The sequence below is a fragment of the Globicephala melas genome, chromosome X (genome assembly GCF_963455315.2).
Source record: "Globicephala melas chromosome X, mGloMel1.2, whole genome shotgun sequence".
In the NCBI taxonomy this organism is placed as follows: Eukaryota; Metazoa; Chordata; class Mammalia; order Artiodactyla; family Delphinidae; genus Globicephala; species Globicephala melas.
In genome coordinates this window covers 10,851,589-10,863,739 of record NC_083335.1, presented here as the reverse complement: position 1 = coordinate 10,863,739, position 12,151 = coordinate 10,851,589, and the positions used below count along the sequence as shown (strand labels likewise).

Below are 12,151 nucleotides of genomic sequence, written 5' to 3'. Positions count from 1 at the left end.
CAGCCATAGCTGTTATGAGGAAGACAGTCACCATGGGCAAGAGCAGCCTGAGAAAGGAGAAAGATGAGATCTTGGATCTAGGACTGGAACAATGGATGCAGTTTGGTTAAATGGAGAGAAGGATTAGATTAAAACATAATTCTCCCACATGGTCAGCTCTTTAAATCTTGTTTTAAATACATGCCTTCTGTTTACTAAGAGTTGCTTGCCTTAGGGGCTTCCCTGGTGGCGCAGTGGTTGGGAGTCCGCCTGCCGATGCAGGGGACACAGGTTCATGCCCCGGTCCGGGAGGATCCCACATGCCGCGGAGCGGCTGGGCCCGTGAGCCATGGCCACTGAGCCTGCGCGTCCGGAGCCTGTGCTCCACAACGGGAGAGGCTGCAACAGTGAGAGCCCCGCGTACCACAAAAAAACAAAAAAGAGTTGCTTGTCTTAAATTTGTATTGGGTTTGCCTTTGTATGTTGTTCCCTTGCACATTTTGAAAACTAAGCAAGGTGGGAAAAAGAATTACAGAAAAAAGAATGACTGGGGTGCTCTCCCCCAGCATTGTCCAATAGAACTTAGTGCAATAATTGAAAGGTTCTATTCTGTGCTGTCCAATTCAGTGGCCCCTAGCTGCAGGTGGCTACTGAGCAATTGATATATGGCCAGTGCAGCAGAGGAAATGAAGTTTTCATTTTATTTTAAATGTTGTTAGTATCAGTCATACTGGAAAGGGCAGCCCTTAAACCACTTAGCAAATAGCCTATACACAGCCTGGTAAAGGAGCGATTAAATATGAACGCTTCTAGGAACCTACTTATGGGGGCGCTCATTTGCAAATGTATGGGCTTGTTCAGTCAGGGAGTGGAGGATCATGGTTCCTAAAAACCACCCCTCAAGGGTTGATACCTTATTTACACAGTGCCTTCAGATACATTATCTCATTCAATCCCATAACAACCCTGGAGGGGGTAGCACAGAGATCATCATGCCCAGGAGATGCAGCAAACTTAGGTGACAACAGCAAGGCCCTGAGGCAGGTGAGGGTGGAGACTAGAGGTCCGGTGTTTCTCCTCCTGGGTGGAAGACTCCTTCCAGGGAGCAGCAGAGGGGGAATGATCTCATGCTACTAATGCCCACTGCTCACCGCCTGGGCCTCACGGATGAAGAGAGATGCTCTGCCTTCCATGCCACTGCCTTTTTCCTACTGGACTGGGGCTAATGCGGACATAGGCTATGAACAAGAACCCTATCTTATCCCCTTCCCACTACCTTGATGTAGGCAATAGGAATGGTTTTGAAAATTGCATTTATATATTCAGAATTATGTCGGGAGCACCAACCATGCCCCAGACATTCCTCTAGTTCTGGGGATACAGCTGTGAACAAAGCAGAGATCCCTGCTATGGAGACTGATAAAAAATTGTGCATATGCTGGATTGCTGTAACATTTCAAAAACATGTTAAGTCTACTGTGGGCTCTCACATCTTTAATGGTACACACACACTGTCCAATGTAAAATTTTTTGTGTAAATCTGGACTCGCACTTCAAGCAAACTGCCTGGCTGGCTGAAATGTGGAAACACCTTTCAATTCAGTCTTTTAACATGTGTTGAGTGCCACCTATGTGCAGAGCCCGATATTGGGGACTTTGGAGAGAGGCAGAAGAATGAGAGACAAGGTCCTATCTTAGGGGCTTCCCCGTGCGGTGAAAGAGGCAGCTCCTTCTCTTGGGAGCTCCCAGGCTGTAGGAGCTGACAGCCTAGTCTGGGAAGGCAAACAACTTCAGGACCCACTTTCAGAGGGGAATCCCAAGTACATGCAAAAATGAATCCAGCCTAGACTGTTTGGAGTTGGGTAAATGGTCCCTTGTCGTGATGATGGGGAACAAGAGAGGGGATGCTATAGGAGCTGCTGCATGTCCCGACAGCGAGGAGGAACCCAGGAGCAGCCTCTCCTGGATTATTGTTATCCTGGCAAGTCTTCTGGATGAGATGGGATTGGAGGTGCTGCTGTAAGAATGAAGAGGTCTGTGGAAGGATGGGGTGGGGTGGGGGCATTCCAAGTAGAGGGTGCCTCCTGGGGGATGGTAGGAGAAATGGGGGCGCTGGGCACAGTTCAAACCCAGCTGAAGATGCAGAGGAGAGAGGAGGGCCAATGTGTGAGGGTCTCGGCTAAGTCCTTGCGGCTGCGGAGTGGCGGTGGGGAAGGACCGGGTCAGACGTAGCGGGGGTGAGTGGGGGCAGCGCCCAGGTTTCTTGACAGCTGTTAAGGAAGCGTGGCGACAAAGGGTTAAGTGTGCCCCTCCACCGCCCCAAATGCTTCCTGTGTTTGAAATCCTTCAGGTCTCCAAAACCCTCTGGCCCCCGGCCAGGCGGGCATTGTCCGGGGAGCGCTTGTGGGCTGTCAGAGTGGCCTCGCAGCCTTTGTTGTGGGACCACCTCGAGGTTCCCTCTCGCGCCCTGGCTGCGGCTGCCCAGTGCGTGCCGGGAGGGGGGCGGTGCGGGAGGCTTGCTCCCTCTCCCTCTTCCCGGCCCCCCTCCAGCCCTCCCGATGACCACATGACCAAGTGGGCTCGCGGCCAAGCCACAGGCTACAAAATGCAGCCCCTGGAGTGAGCGGGGCGCATTCCCGCTGGCAGTCTGAGCCACGGGCCGTTGGAGCCGCAGCCGAGCCGCCAGCCACTTGGAACGAGCTCGCCGCCGCCCCCGGAGCCGCCGAGGCCAGCTGGGCGGCGCTGCCCCGCGGCGGGAGAGAGGAGGCTGCAGGAGAGAGGAGGCGGCGGCCGGCCAGCCCGCGGCGCGGCTCGGGGCTTACCGTCTCGCGGCCCGGGAGCCACGCGAGCTTCGCGCCCGCACGCACGAGCCGCGACTCGCGCCTCCCTCGGCCTCCGGCCTCTCCGCCCCCACCCCCGCCCCCGCCCCCTGGCCAGGGCCGCGCGGCGGCGGCGGCGGCGGCCAGAGGAGCAGCATGAATCTGCGGCTCTGCGTGCAGGCGCTCCTGCTGCTCTGGCTCTCCTTGAGCGCGGTGTGTGGAGGTGAGTGCGCGCCCTCCCGCTCGCCCGCGGCCCCCTCGCCGCTCTCCAGGGCTGCAGCCCGCGCGCTCCCCGCCCTCCGCCCCGAAGATCGCGCTCTCTCCGCCTCCCGGGAGCCGGGCGCGAGCCGTGCAGAAGCCGCCACGCGCCGGGCCGCCGACGGACAGGGCGCCCGGGGCCAGGGACCCGCCGGCCGCGGGCATCGCTCCCTGCGGGGTGCTCGGCTCGGCTCGGCCTGGGGCATCACCTTCCGGCGCCTGGCCCCTCCCGGCCGCCCCTCGCAGTCCGAGGAGCTCAGGGCCGCAGGCGTGCGCTCCGTGTCCCGCGCCCCGCTCCCCACGTGGTGGAGGGTATGGGGGGGCACGTCCCGCTCCCCTCGTGGATCCTTGGAGGGAACTGACCTGAGGCCAGTGGGTTGGGCTCCTGCGTGGAAAGTTAGGGGCCGCCGGCCGGTCCGGGGGCGCGGGCCACTGGGGGATGATGATGTGCCAAGATGCAGACGTGACACTTGTTGCATAGGCAGGAGCGCGCCGCGGGGGAGGCGGCGTGGAGCCCAGCTGTGGTTCCTTTCAGCCTGCAAGTGAGCAGAGGCAGCCTCCCCCGGGCTGGGCCGGGTAGGGCCAGGTCAGGCTGGCCTCCTCCCTCACCCCCAAGTCCTGTCTGGTCTGCTCTCCTGCTCCCACACAGAAGGCTCTCCCAGAGGCCTGCGCCCCACCCCAGGGACTTGGTTCTTTGAGATCCTGGCTCCGGTCCCCCCTCTGACCCAGGCATGGTCATGCTTCACCTCAGTCCCCTTGTCTCCAGGCATCAAACCAGGAAACAGCGCCTGACCCGATACCTCCATGCAGCTGGCCCTCACCTGCACCACACCCCCACCTGGCATACTTGGCACTGACTGGTGCTCCCTTGCCCTCCCCAAGCCTGGTCCCCACCCACATCCCAGCAGTCCCAGTCCGGGCTCCCTGTCCTCTGTGCGTCAGTGTCTCCTGTGGCTGCCAGCTCCCACCTCCAGCTGCCACAGTCCTGTGATCTGACTGTCACTGCTGCCGGCCTGGCAACACAGAATAGGAAGGCCAAGACCAGGTGGGCTAATGCCAGTGCCAGGCTTGGACTTATGGGGAGGTGGGAGCAGGGGAAAGGAGAGAGCAGGGCAGCAAGTGTCCTAGAGGAAGGGCCCAAGGCCGTACTTTGTTCCAGACCCTCCAGAACAGGATGCAGCCCGGGAGCCTCTGAGGAGCCTGGTGGGGCTTCCACCTCGCTTTGTAGGTCACCTCCTTTCTCCGCTCTTGCCTTTGGCACTGCCCTGGCCCGGGGAGCCCTGCCCGGCTTCTTGGGAAGGCGCACTGGCTGGGTCTGGCACTACCTGCCTTTAGCTAGCTGTCCAGTGATCTCTCTCTTCAGGCCCGAGTCCTGGCTCAGCCACCTCACTGGTAAGAAGCAAGCAGGCTTTTTCCTCAGAAACTCCTGTCAGGCAGGCAATGGCAGAAAGAGAGCCAAAGATAGGAATGAAGGACACCACACGGGCCTGCCCTCCTGGAGCCTGCCATCCAGGGCAGTTGGCGAGATAAGACACCCACGGGACACCACCACTGGCAAACAGTGGTGCAGAGAGGGCATCCCAGAGGAAGCTGGGCCTACCTGATCTGCGCACTTGCGGCTCCCCCAGAGCCTACGGGGAGACCTTTTCAGGGTCCAGCTGTTGGGGCATTACGGGTAAAGGGGGAGCCGGTTTCAAGGGGAGGGGACGCCGCATCTGGATCAGACCCTACCGCGCCCTGCTTCATTCACCCTTTGCATTGGGTCACCTAGCTCCACAGCCGGATCTGGGTAAATTCGTTGCCCTCACATTTATGCTTAAGCCTAGCACTGGAAACTTCCAAAGCTCCCCCTGCCTCTCCACCTCCCCCTGCCACGTCCCCCCACCCCACCCCCGTCCTGTCCTGGGGCCAAGGGGGCTACCTCTGTGGGTCTGGGGACACATGTCCTGCTCCTCCTGCCTCCTGTCCTGGCTCAGAACAAGGGACCTTTTCGGAACCACCTTGCCCTTGGCCCGGACTTGCATGCTCTCCCCAGCCAGAGTCCCCGGTCAGCTCCAGGCCTGAAATCCGTGCTTCCTCATGACGCGCCGTGTCCTGACTTGGAATGCTCTCCCGCCACCACACACAGACCCCTCCACTGCCTCCTGACCTGGGATACACTTTGCTCTTGAGTCTGAGAGCTGCTGGACCAGGGCCAAGTAGCCCTTGGTCTTTGTCTGAGCACCTCTGTGTCCTTCCTTGTCCCCCTCCTGCCCTTCCCCGGCCCCAGCTGAGGCCTGCAGCCACAATGACAGCGTGAGGACAGCTTCCTGGACCCCTCCCACTCAGGGAGGGGGCATCTCCACTCCATCCCCAATGCCTCAGAACTAAGCACCCAGGTAACCTGAGTCAGGCCTCTCAGCGGCAAAGGACTAATGCAGGTGAAGCGGATGACCAGGCTGCCAGGGCGTGATGTGTCCACAGCAGCACGGCTGGCGTGGGAAGACGGCTCAGGGCACTGGGCTGGGCAGACAAAGGAGGGGCGCTTCATCCTGGAGACACATGCAGGACCCCAGAGCAGTGGAGGGGACATGGCCAGTGCCACCAGGGCACTTGTATGGGCTTTTAAAGCAATCACAAGACAGGCCGGATGGCAAGAGGGAAGAAAAAAAGATGTTTCATTCCTAGTGAGGATGCCGTGTTCCTGAGAAGCGGCACGCACCTCTTTGTGAACGGGCAGGGCTGGCGTTTAGATTGTGTGAAAAGCAAGCCCTGTTTACCCCTGACTGCGCTTCACGGTGGAGATGCTGTGGCTTCACTGCTGATGGCGCTTCGGTCCCTCTAGGCTCGCGACTCTTTGCGGGATTGCCCCAGCCTTCCCGTAAGTAGCAGATGCGTTAGAGAAAATATTTAAGTACACTGGGGATGGCCCGTTTCTACAGGGGAATTCTTTTGTATCACTGCCGGGACCTCTGCAGTGATGAGAATCAAAAGCCTCTGATTTGTCCCTTTGGACAGGACAAAGCCAGGGTTTCAGGTGTCAGCTTATCTTAGGGTGAACCAGACTCAGAATCAAAAGTAGGAAACAGGTGGATGATGGAATCAGGGTGGGGGAGGAACTGCAGACTTCCGGCTACAAGGAGGAGAGTGAGCCCCCCCATCCAGTGGGATGCAAGGTGCCAGGGGCTTCTGGGTGACTGCTCTCCAGGGCCTGGCTGAGAGCTCGGTCAGCTTAGGTAGCTCTTCTCTGCAGCCCTAGAGTCCAGACGTCTCGCCGGCCAGAGTCTGAGCCCACCAGCCGTGTTCCTCATCCTGGCTCTGGGCCTCCCCTGTCTCTTAGGGACCCCTCCCCCCAACAGCCCGCCCTCCCTGACTGCCACCACCACTCACAGTCCTGGGTCTCAGCATTTGCAGAGGATACCCTCCCCATCTGGGCACTGTGCCTCTCTTCTCATGCCTGCTGTTACCCCTGGGGCCATAGCCTGTGCCATTGGCCATCCCTGCAACACAAGAACCAAGACCTCACTGACACCTTCAAGGCCCTTAGGGGCCTTCCTTTTGCCTGGCCACACCCGCAGCACAGTCCTTTTCGTCCTGAGAGTTTCTCTGGTACCAACTTCTCATCAGTATCATTCCTGTCCTCTTGAAAGGGCAGAACAGCCTTGAGGGGCCTCCAAAACACAAGGCAGAAGCTGAAGCAGCTGCGGTGGGGAGCTTAGTGAAGGGGCTTCCCTCCTCTCCCTCCCCGGCGCAGCCCCTTTGCAGATAGCACTCAGAGGGTAGCCCTATGACAGGCGAAAGCAGCCTCCTTGCCCCTGTCCGTACCTACTGCCCCAAAGTGCAAACACAACTCGTGTTTTAATTTACATTAGGTGATGGGTTTAGGGGAGGAACTGACACAGTAACCCACCCCCGACCAGAAGAAGCATGAAGGGTGGCTGGTAAACAGAGGGGTCCTAATGGGCCTGTGACGTTCTCTCTGGGAGGGAGGGTGGAGGGCTAGAGAGTGTGTGCGCGCGTGTCTGGGCGAGAGAGCGTGGACAGCAGCAGGCGCCAGGGGCCTGGGCAGGGAGGGCCCTAAGGACAATCCTTGCCTGAGTTTGGCCCAAGAGGAGGATAAATGCCTGGAAACTGTGTGCAAGTGGAGGAGGAATCACAAGAGTCAAACAGCCAAGGAAGGAACCGGAGCGTGGGGATGCTGGAGGCAGGGAGGAAGGAAAGGAAGAGCCGCCAGGGGTATGGTTGGGGGGCGAGCAGCCAATGGGTTGTTATATGGAAACTGTGAGCTAGTGGTGGAGACTCCTGGATGGATGGAAACAGGTTTCGAGAGACAGGGATATAGCTGGAGGCAAACCCAATGGTGTGGGGAGAGGGAGGCTGGGATTCATGATCACTGGCCTCAGAAGCTGTATTTCTGCAGACCAGCCCCATCCCGGGCATCGCACAAGCACTCTGCCTGTCTGCCTCCTGCCCAGCACCATCGCATCTCCCTGCTCTGCTTGCCTCCGGCGGCTGGCTTGTCTGTGAAGCGCCAGCTCGCCTGACCTGGCTGGACTGCAGCCTCCATGAGAGGTGGCTGAGAGCTCGGTCAGCTTAGGTAGCTCTTCTCTGCAGCCCTAGAGTCCAGACGTCTCGCCGGCCAGAGTCTGAGCCCACCAGCCGTGTTCCTCATCCTGGCTCTGGGCCTCCCCTGTCTCTTAGGGACCCCTCCCCCCAACAGCCCGCCCTCCCTGACTGCCACCACCACTCACAGTCCTGGGTCTCAGCATTTGCAGAGGATACCCTCCCCATCTGGGCACTGTGCCTCTCTTCTCATGCCTGCTGTACCGCTGGGGCCTCATCGTGTGTCTTTCCCTCATCGCACCCAGGAACACCCAGCGCCACTTGGATTCTATTGGCAGGGCCTGGTCTGGCATCAGGAGGCTTCTCCTCTAAGCCAGATGTGGACAGATGTAGAGAAGAGCCCCCTAGAGCAGAAAAGGAGCCAGCTGGGATTGGAATGGAAGGAATTTGCATGAGGCACGGGATGAGGGTATGATCTAGAGGTGAAAGGAGTAGGGCAACGGGGGGGCAATACTGGCAGCCCACCCCCTTCCCGATGCACTTGCTGCTTCAGGTGGCGCTCACTCACTTGTTTACTCATTCATTTGTGCAATATTTCTTGGCCTCTGAATCTGGTCACGGGCTGACTAGATCCCAGCATAAGGCACAGAGTCAGAGATTCGCCCCCACGCCCCGCAAACAGTCCCCCAGCCACACTCACAGGGAGGCCACAGGAACAAGTGAGCCCCAAGATGGCCAAACACTGATGAGATGCCCAGGGGTGAGCTATGAGAGCTCTAGTACTCAAAAGTGGGTCACCTGCGTATCAAAGGATGTACAATGACATCATGTTCCAGATTTGCTTTAAAATATCTCTGCAAAGAAAGAAACAGGAGAACCAAAGCATATGTAACTCCATCTGGATAACTGTCGAATCTGGGTGATAGGCACGTGACGGGGGGAGTTGTTTTCATTGAAATATTGTGTGTTTGAAATGTTTTAAGTGTATCAGTCACAAGGGTGCAGTGGGAAGTTATTGTCTGCTGTGCCCCAGCCTGAGTGCAGGCATGATACCCCAAGCTGCACCCCCCGATGATGTTCTGAGCACAGAACATGTTTGTGCCCATCAGAAACATGATAGGACTGTCAAAAGGACATCTAGTCAGGTGTATAATTTGTAAATGTGAGTAGTGGGCTCTGTTTGCCCCAGGACAGTGTAAACATTGCAAGTGGTTCATCGGTTCACTGATTGGAAGAGGAAAAACAAAAGCTCTGAGAGCGCCACCTCATGAAGAGGCTGCCCCTCCTCTGGGGCCCTGGCCCATCTGCATCAGCCTTTGGGATGACAGGCTTTCTCCTTCCTGCAGGGCCCCTGCTGCAGACTTCTGACGGGAAGGGGATGGAGGAAGGCACCATCCGCCACCTGGTGCAGCCCAGAGGGCCGAGGAGCGGCCCAGGGCCCTGGCAGGGAGGTCGGAGGAAGTTCCGCCGCCAGCGGCCGCGCCTCTCCCATAAGGGCCCCATGCCTTTCTGAAGCAGGTACTTGAGCCTCTGGTCAGTGGGCGGCACAGAAAGGGCAGGGGAGGAACAGCCTGGAAGCCGGGTGGCCCTGCTGCTTACCGCTGGCCAGACACCTGCACCAGGCAGTGCCGGCCCCATGCATAACACCGGGGCTTACAGAGCACCTTCAGTTTAGACAGGAGACCAAGGCCGGAGAGGGGCTTGACGCTCCCCAGGAGTTAGGTGCTGGCTCCCCTCCACGCTGCTGCCTAGGGTTGGGCTGGCTGGCCCAGCTGGAGTGTTCTGGAGGGCCTTGACGAGCTGGGGAGAGGTGCCCCAGGGTATCTGTGCAGGTGTGCAGTGTGGACCCTCACCGGGGCGGGAGGGAAGGCAGGGATCCTTGGGGGTAGCCGCTAGCAGAGAACGGGAAGAGAGCTGCCGGGAGATGTGGGAAGGAGAGAGCAGGGCCTGAGCCTGCCCCTGAGGCCTGGCCTGCTGTCCTTCCCCCTGTCGCCGGGACAGGGTGGCACCGACTCAGTAGCCTGGGGCTTTAGGTTCAGGCTTGTGGGGAGGGCGGGTGAAGGCCGTCTCCTCTCCTGTCCCAGGCGGTTCCTTTGACCTAGGACACGTCAATGACCCCTCTCTGGTCATTTTTCCTCTTTAGGACTGAAGGGGCCACCACGTGTCCGCCCCCCGTGATTCTCTCTACCCCTCCGTCGATCGGCCTGCTTCTCTGGAGCCCTCCCATCCGTTTGCCTCATCTGGCCCCTGTTCTAGCTGCTGACGGTCCGGCTCTTCTCCCCCACCAGCCTCCCCGAATGGATTGGCGTGCTCCTGCCCCTAGCAAGGACCCATTCAGTGCCCCCTCGTGACTTGGGAGACCCTGCACTGGAAGGCCGTCCTTCCTCTCCGCAGCCCTCCCTCTGCTCTAGTCCCTACCTCTTGTGTCCAATACCCTAACATCGAACCCTTCTCTCGGCCCTTCCTGCCTCAGGTATGCCCTGGGGGCTGGGTGGAACCCGCCCTTCTTTAATGGGCTCCAGCAGATTCCACGGTTTCGCATCAGCACTTCCCCCCCAGGCCTCCAGAGGGGCATAGAGAGCGGAGCAATGAGAGACTCCAGTGAGAGGGACGGGGTCATTGGGATGCAGACAGGGTGCCTTGGGGGCATGGGAACGGGGGATTGGCGATCTGGCGAAGGGGGAGTGAAGCAGCGGAGAAGAGGAGGAATAGCTACTGTGGCCTCTTCCTCATCCCCATGTTTGGCCCGGTTGAGGAAGAGGTGAAGGAGAGGGGCCGCGAAGTACTTTGTCACTTCTCTCGCCTCACTGTGCTGCCTAGCAGTCCCTCCCACTCACTCCCGCCCCCGCCCCCCCCCAGTTGGTTCAAGCTCCAACTCAGGAGGGGAGGGTATGCGCCTCAGGTGGCTCTGTACCCTCCCAGGAGCAAAAGCCAACTAGGATGATTGGTTTTGCCAAGAATCACAGATGATCAGAGCCAAAAGGAACTTGGAGTTCACTTAGCGCCACCTCCTTATGCAAACTCCTGCAGAAACGGAGGCTCGGAGAGGGATGGTGACCTGCCCAGTGCCACTGCAGAGCCAGCACGAGGGCCCAGGTCTCCGAACTCCCACGTGATGATGCCCTCTTCTTGACGATGTCTTCCAAACCCATTAAGTGCCTTTTCCCGGGGTTGGGGCTGGGGGTGGCCAGGAAGGGAGAGGGGGCCGGCTGTGAACTGCCCCATGGTGGGACGGAGCTGTTCCCTCCTCCCTGGCCTGCCCCTTCTGGTCCATTCCCCAACCCGGCCTGGAAAGTTCCGTGACTGGCCAGCTGCCCCAATTCCTTGCAGCACTCCCAGACCCTGGGTATTTTCATAGGGGCAGCTCGGGCACCGAGACTACCAGGAATCAGGAGGTGGCCTTAACCAATTGGACTCAATGGCTTTCCCTTCACGTTGACTGGACCTTCTTCTCCCAGTGGCCTTTCCCTGAGGAGGCAGGGAGTGGGGAGAGGAAGAAGGAAACAAAGAAGGAAGGAAGGGAGGGGGGAAGGAAGGAAGGAAAGATGGGAGGAAGTGTAGATCTCAGCAGGCTTTCTTCTCAAAGGCCTCGTGGGAGGGAGAAAAGGGAAGACAGGAGCCTGATGGCCACCTATGTACGTGTGGGGCAGGGGGAGTCACGGCCCCCGGAGTCCCAGAGCAACCCCAACGTTTGCCTACCCGCCCCTCCCCCTTCCCTCCACTGCTGCTAACGCTGCTGCTACTGCTGCTTTAAGGCCACCCTGGGGAGCCAGGCTGGGCACCTGCCACCCCCCCAAACGCCCCTCAGCCCAGAGTGGGGTCTGGCCAGTGTCCAGAAAGCCTCTTCTGCCACCGATGTCCCCACTGGGGCTGGGCCTTCTTCCCCCTCTTCCTTTCTGCATCTCCTGTCGCATCGGTTGCCCGGCCCAGGGGGAAGGGCGTGGGTGGGCTGTGGGCAGTGGGAGAAGGACGGCTGGGAAAGTCTGGAGACGCAGGGCAGTGGAGGTGCTGATGGGCCGTCTTATTTAAAGTGGTTGTGTATGATTCTTCTACTAATTTATACAAAGTTATTAAGGCGCTTTTCATTAAGAAATCGTCCCTTTCCCCTAATTGTGTTCACTGTGTTTGTAAAGATTGTTCAGTGTAAATATGTCTTTATAATAAAGAGTTAAAAGCTGACAATTCGCCCTTACTCTTGGAGGTCACGTTCAGGAAGGGCACACGTCTCTGCTGAGATCCATGGCCGGCCGCCCCCCCCCGCCCCCCCCCCGCCCCATGCCCATGAACTTCATGTGCAGGGAGGGAAGTGTCTGCCTCCTAAATCGGTTCCAGGTCCAATGGCTTCAAACTAATTTGCCGCAAACTCACAAAAGGAATCCCTGTGCTTAATGACCAGTTCACATAAAATGCAGTCCACTTTTAAGTGTTTTGGCATCTGAGTGTCCTAATTTTGGTTTTTTTTGCAGTGTCCTTTGAAGGATCTTTAAAAAAATTTATTTAAGAACATTCTGATTAAAGGTGGGATTTCTACTAAAAATTGTTTTATATCTTTG

General features: G+C 58.4%; 1 protein-coding gene across 1 annotated transcript; it reads left to right on the top strand.

Moving 5' to 3' along the window:
- Positions 1-2,630: 2,630 nt before the first annotated feature.
- Positions 2,631-11,172, top strand: APLN (apelin). The gene is made up of 3 exons (XM_030844875.2): positions 2,631-3,021; positions 8,945-9,116; positions 9,742-11,172. The coding sequence occupies exons 1-2, from the start codon at positions 2,955-2,957 to the stop codon at positions 9,109-9,111; spliced, it is 234 nt and encodes a 77-aa protein (XP_030700735.1). The 5' UTR covers positions 2,631-2,954; the 3' UTR covers positions 9,112-9,116; positions 9,742-11,172.
- The last annotated feature ends 979 nt before the right edge of the window (positions 11,173-12,151 follow it).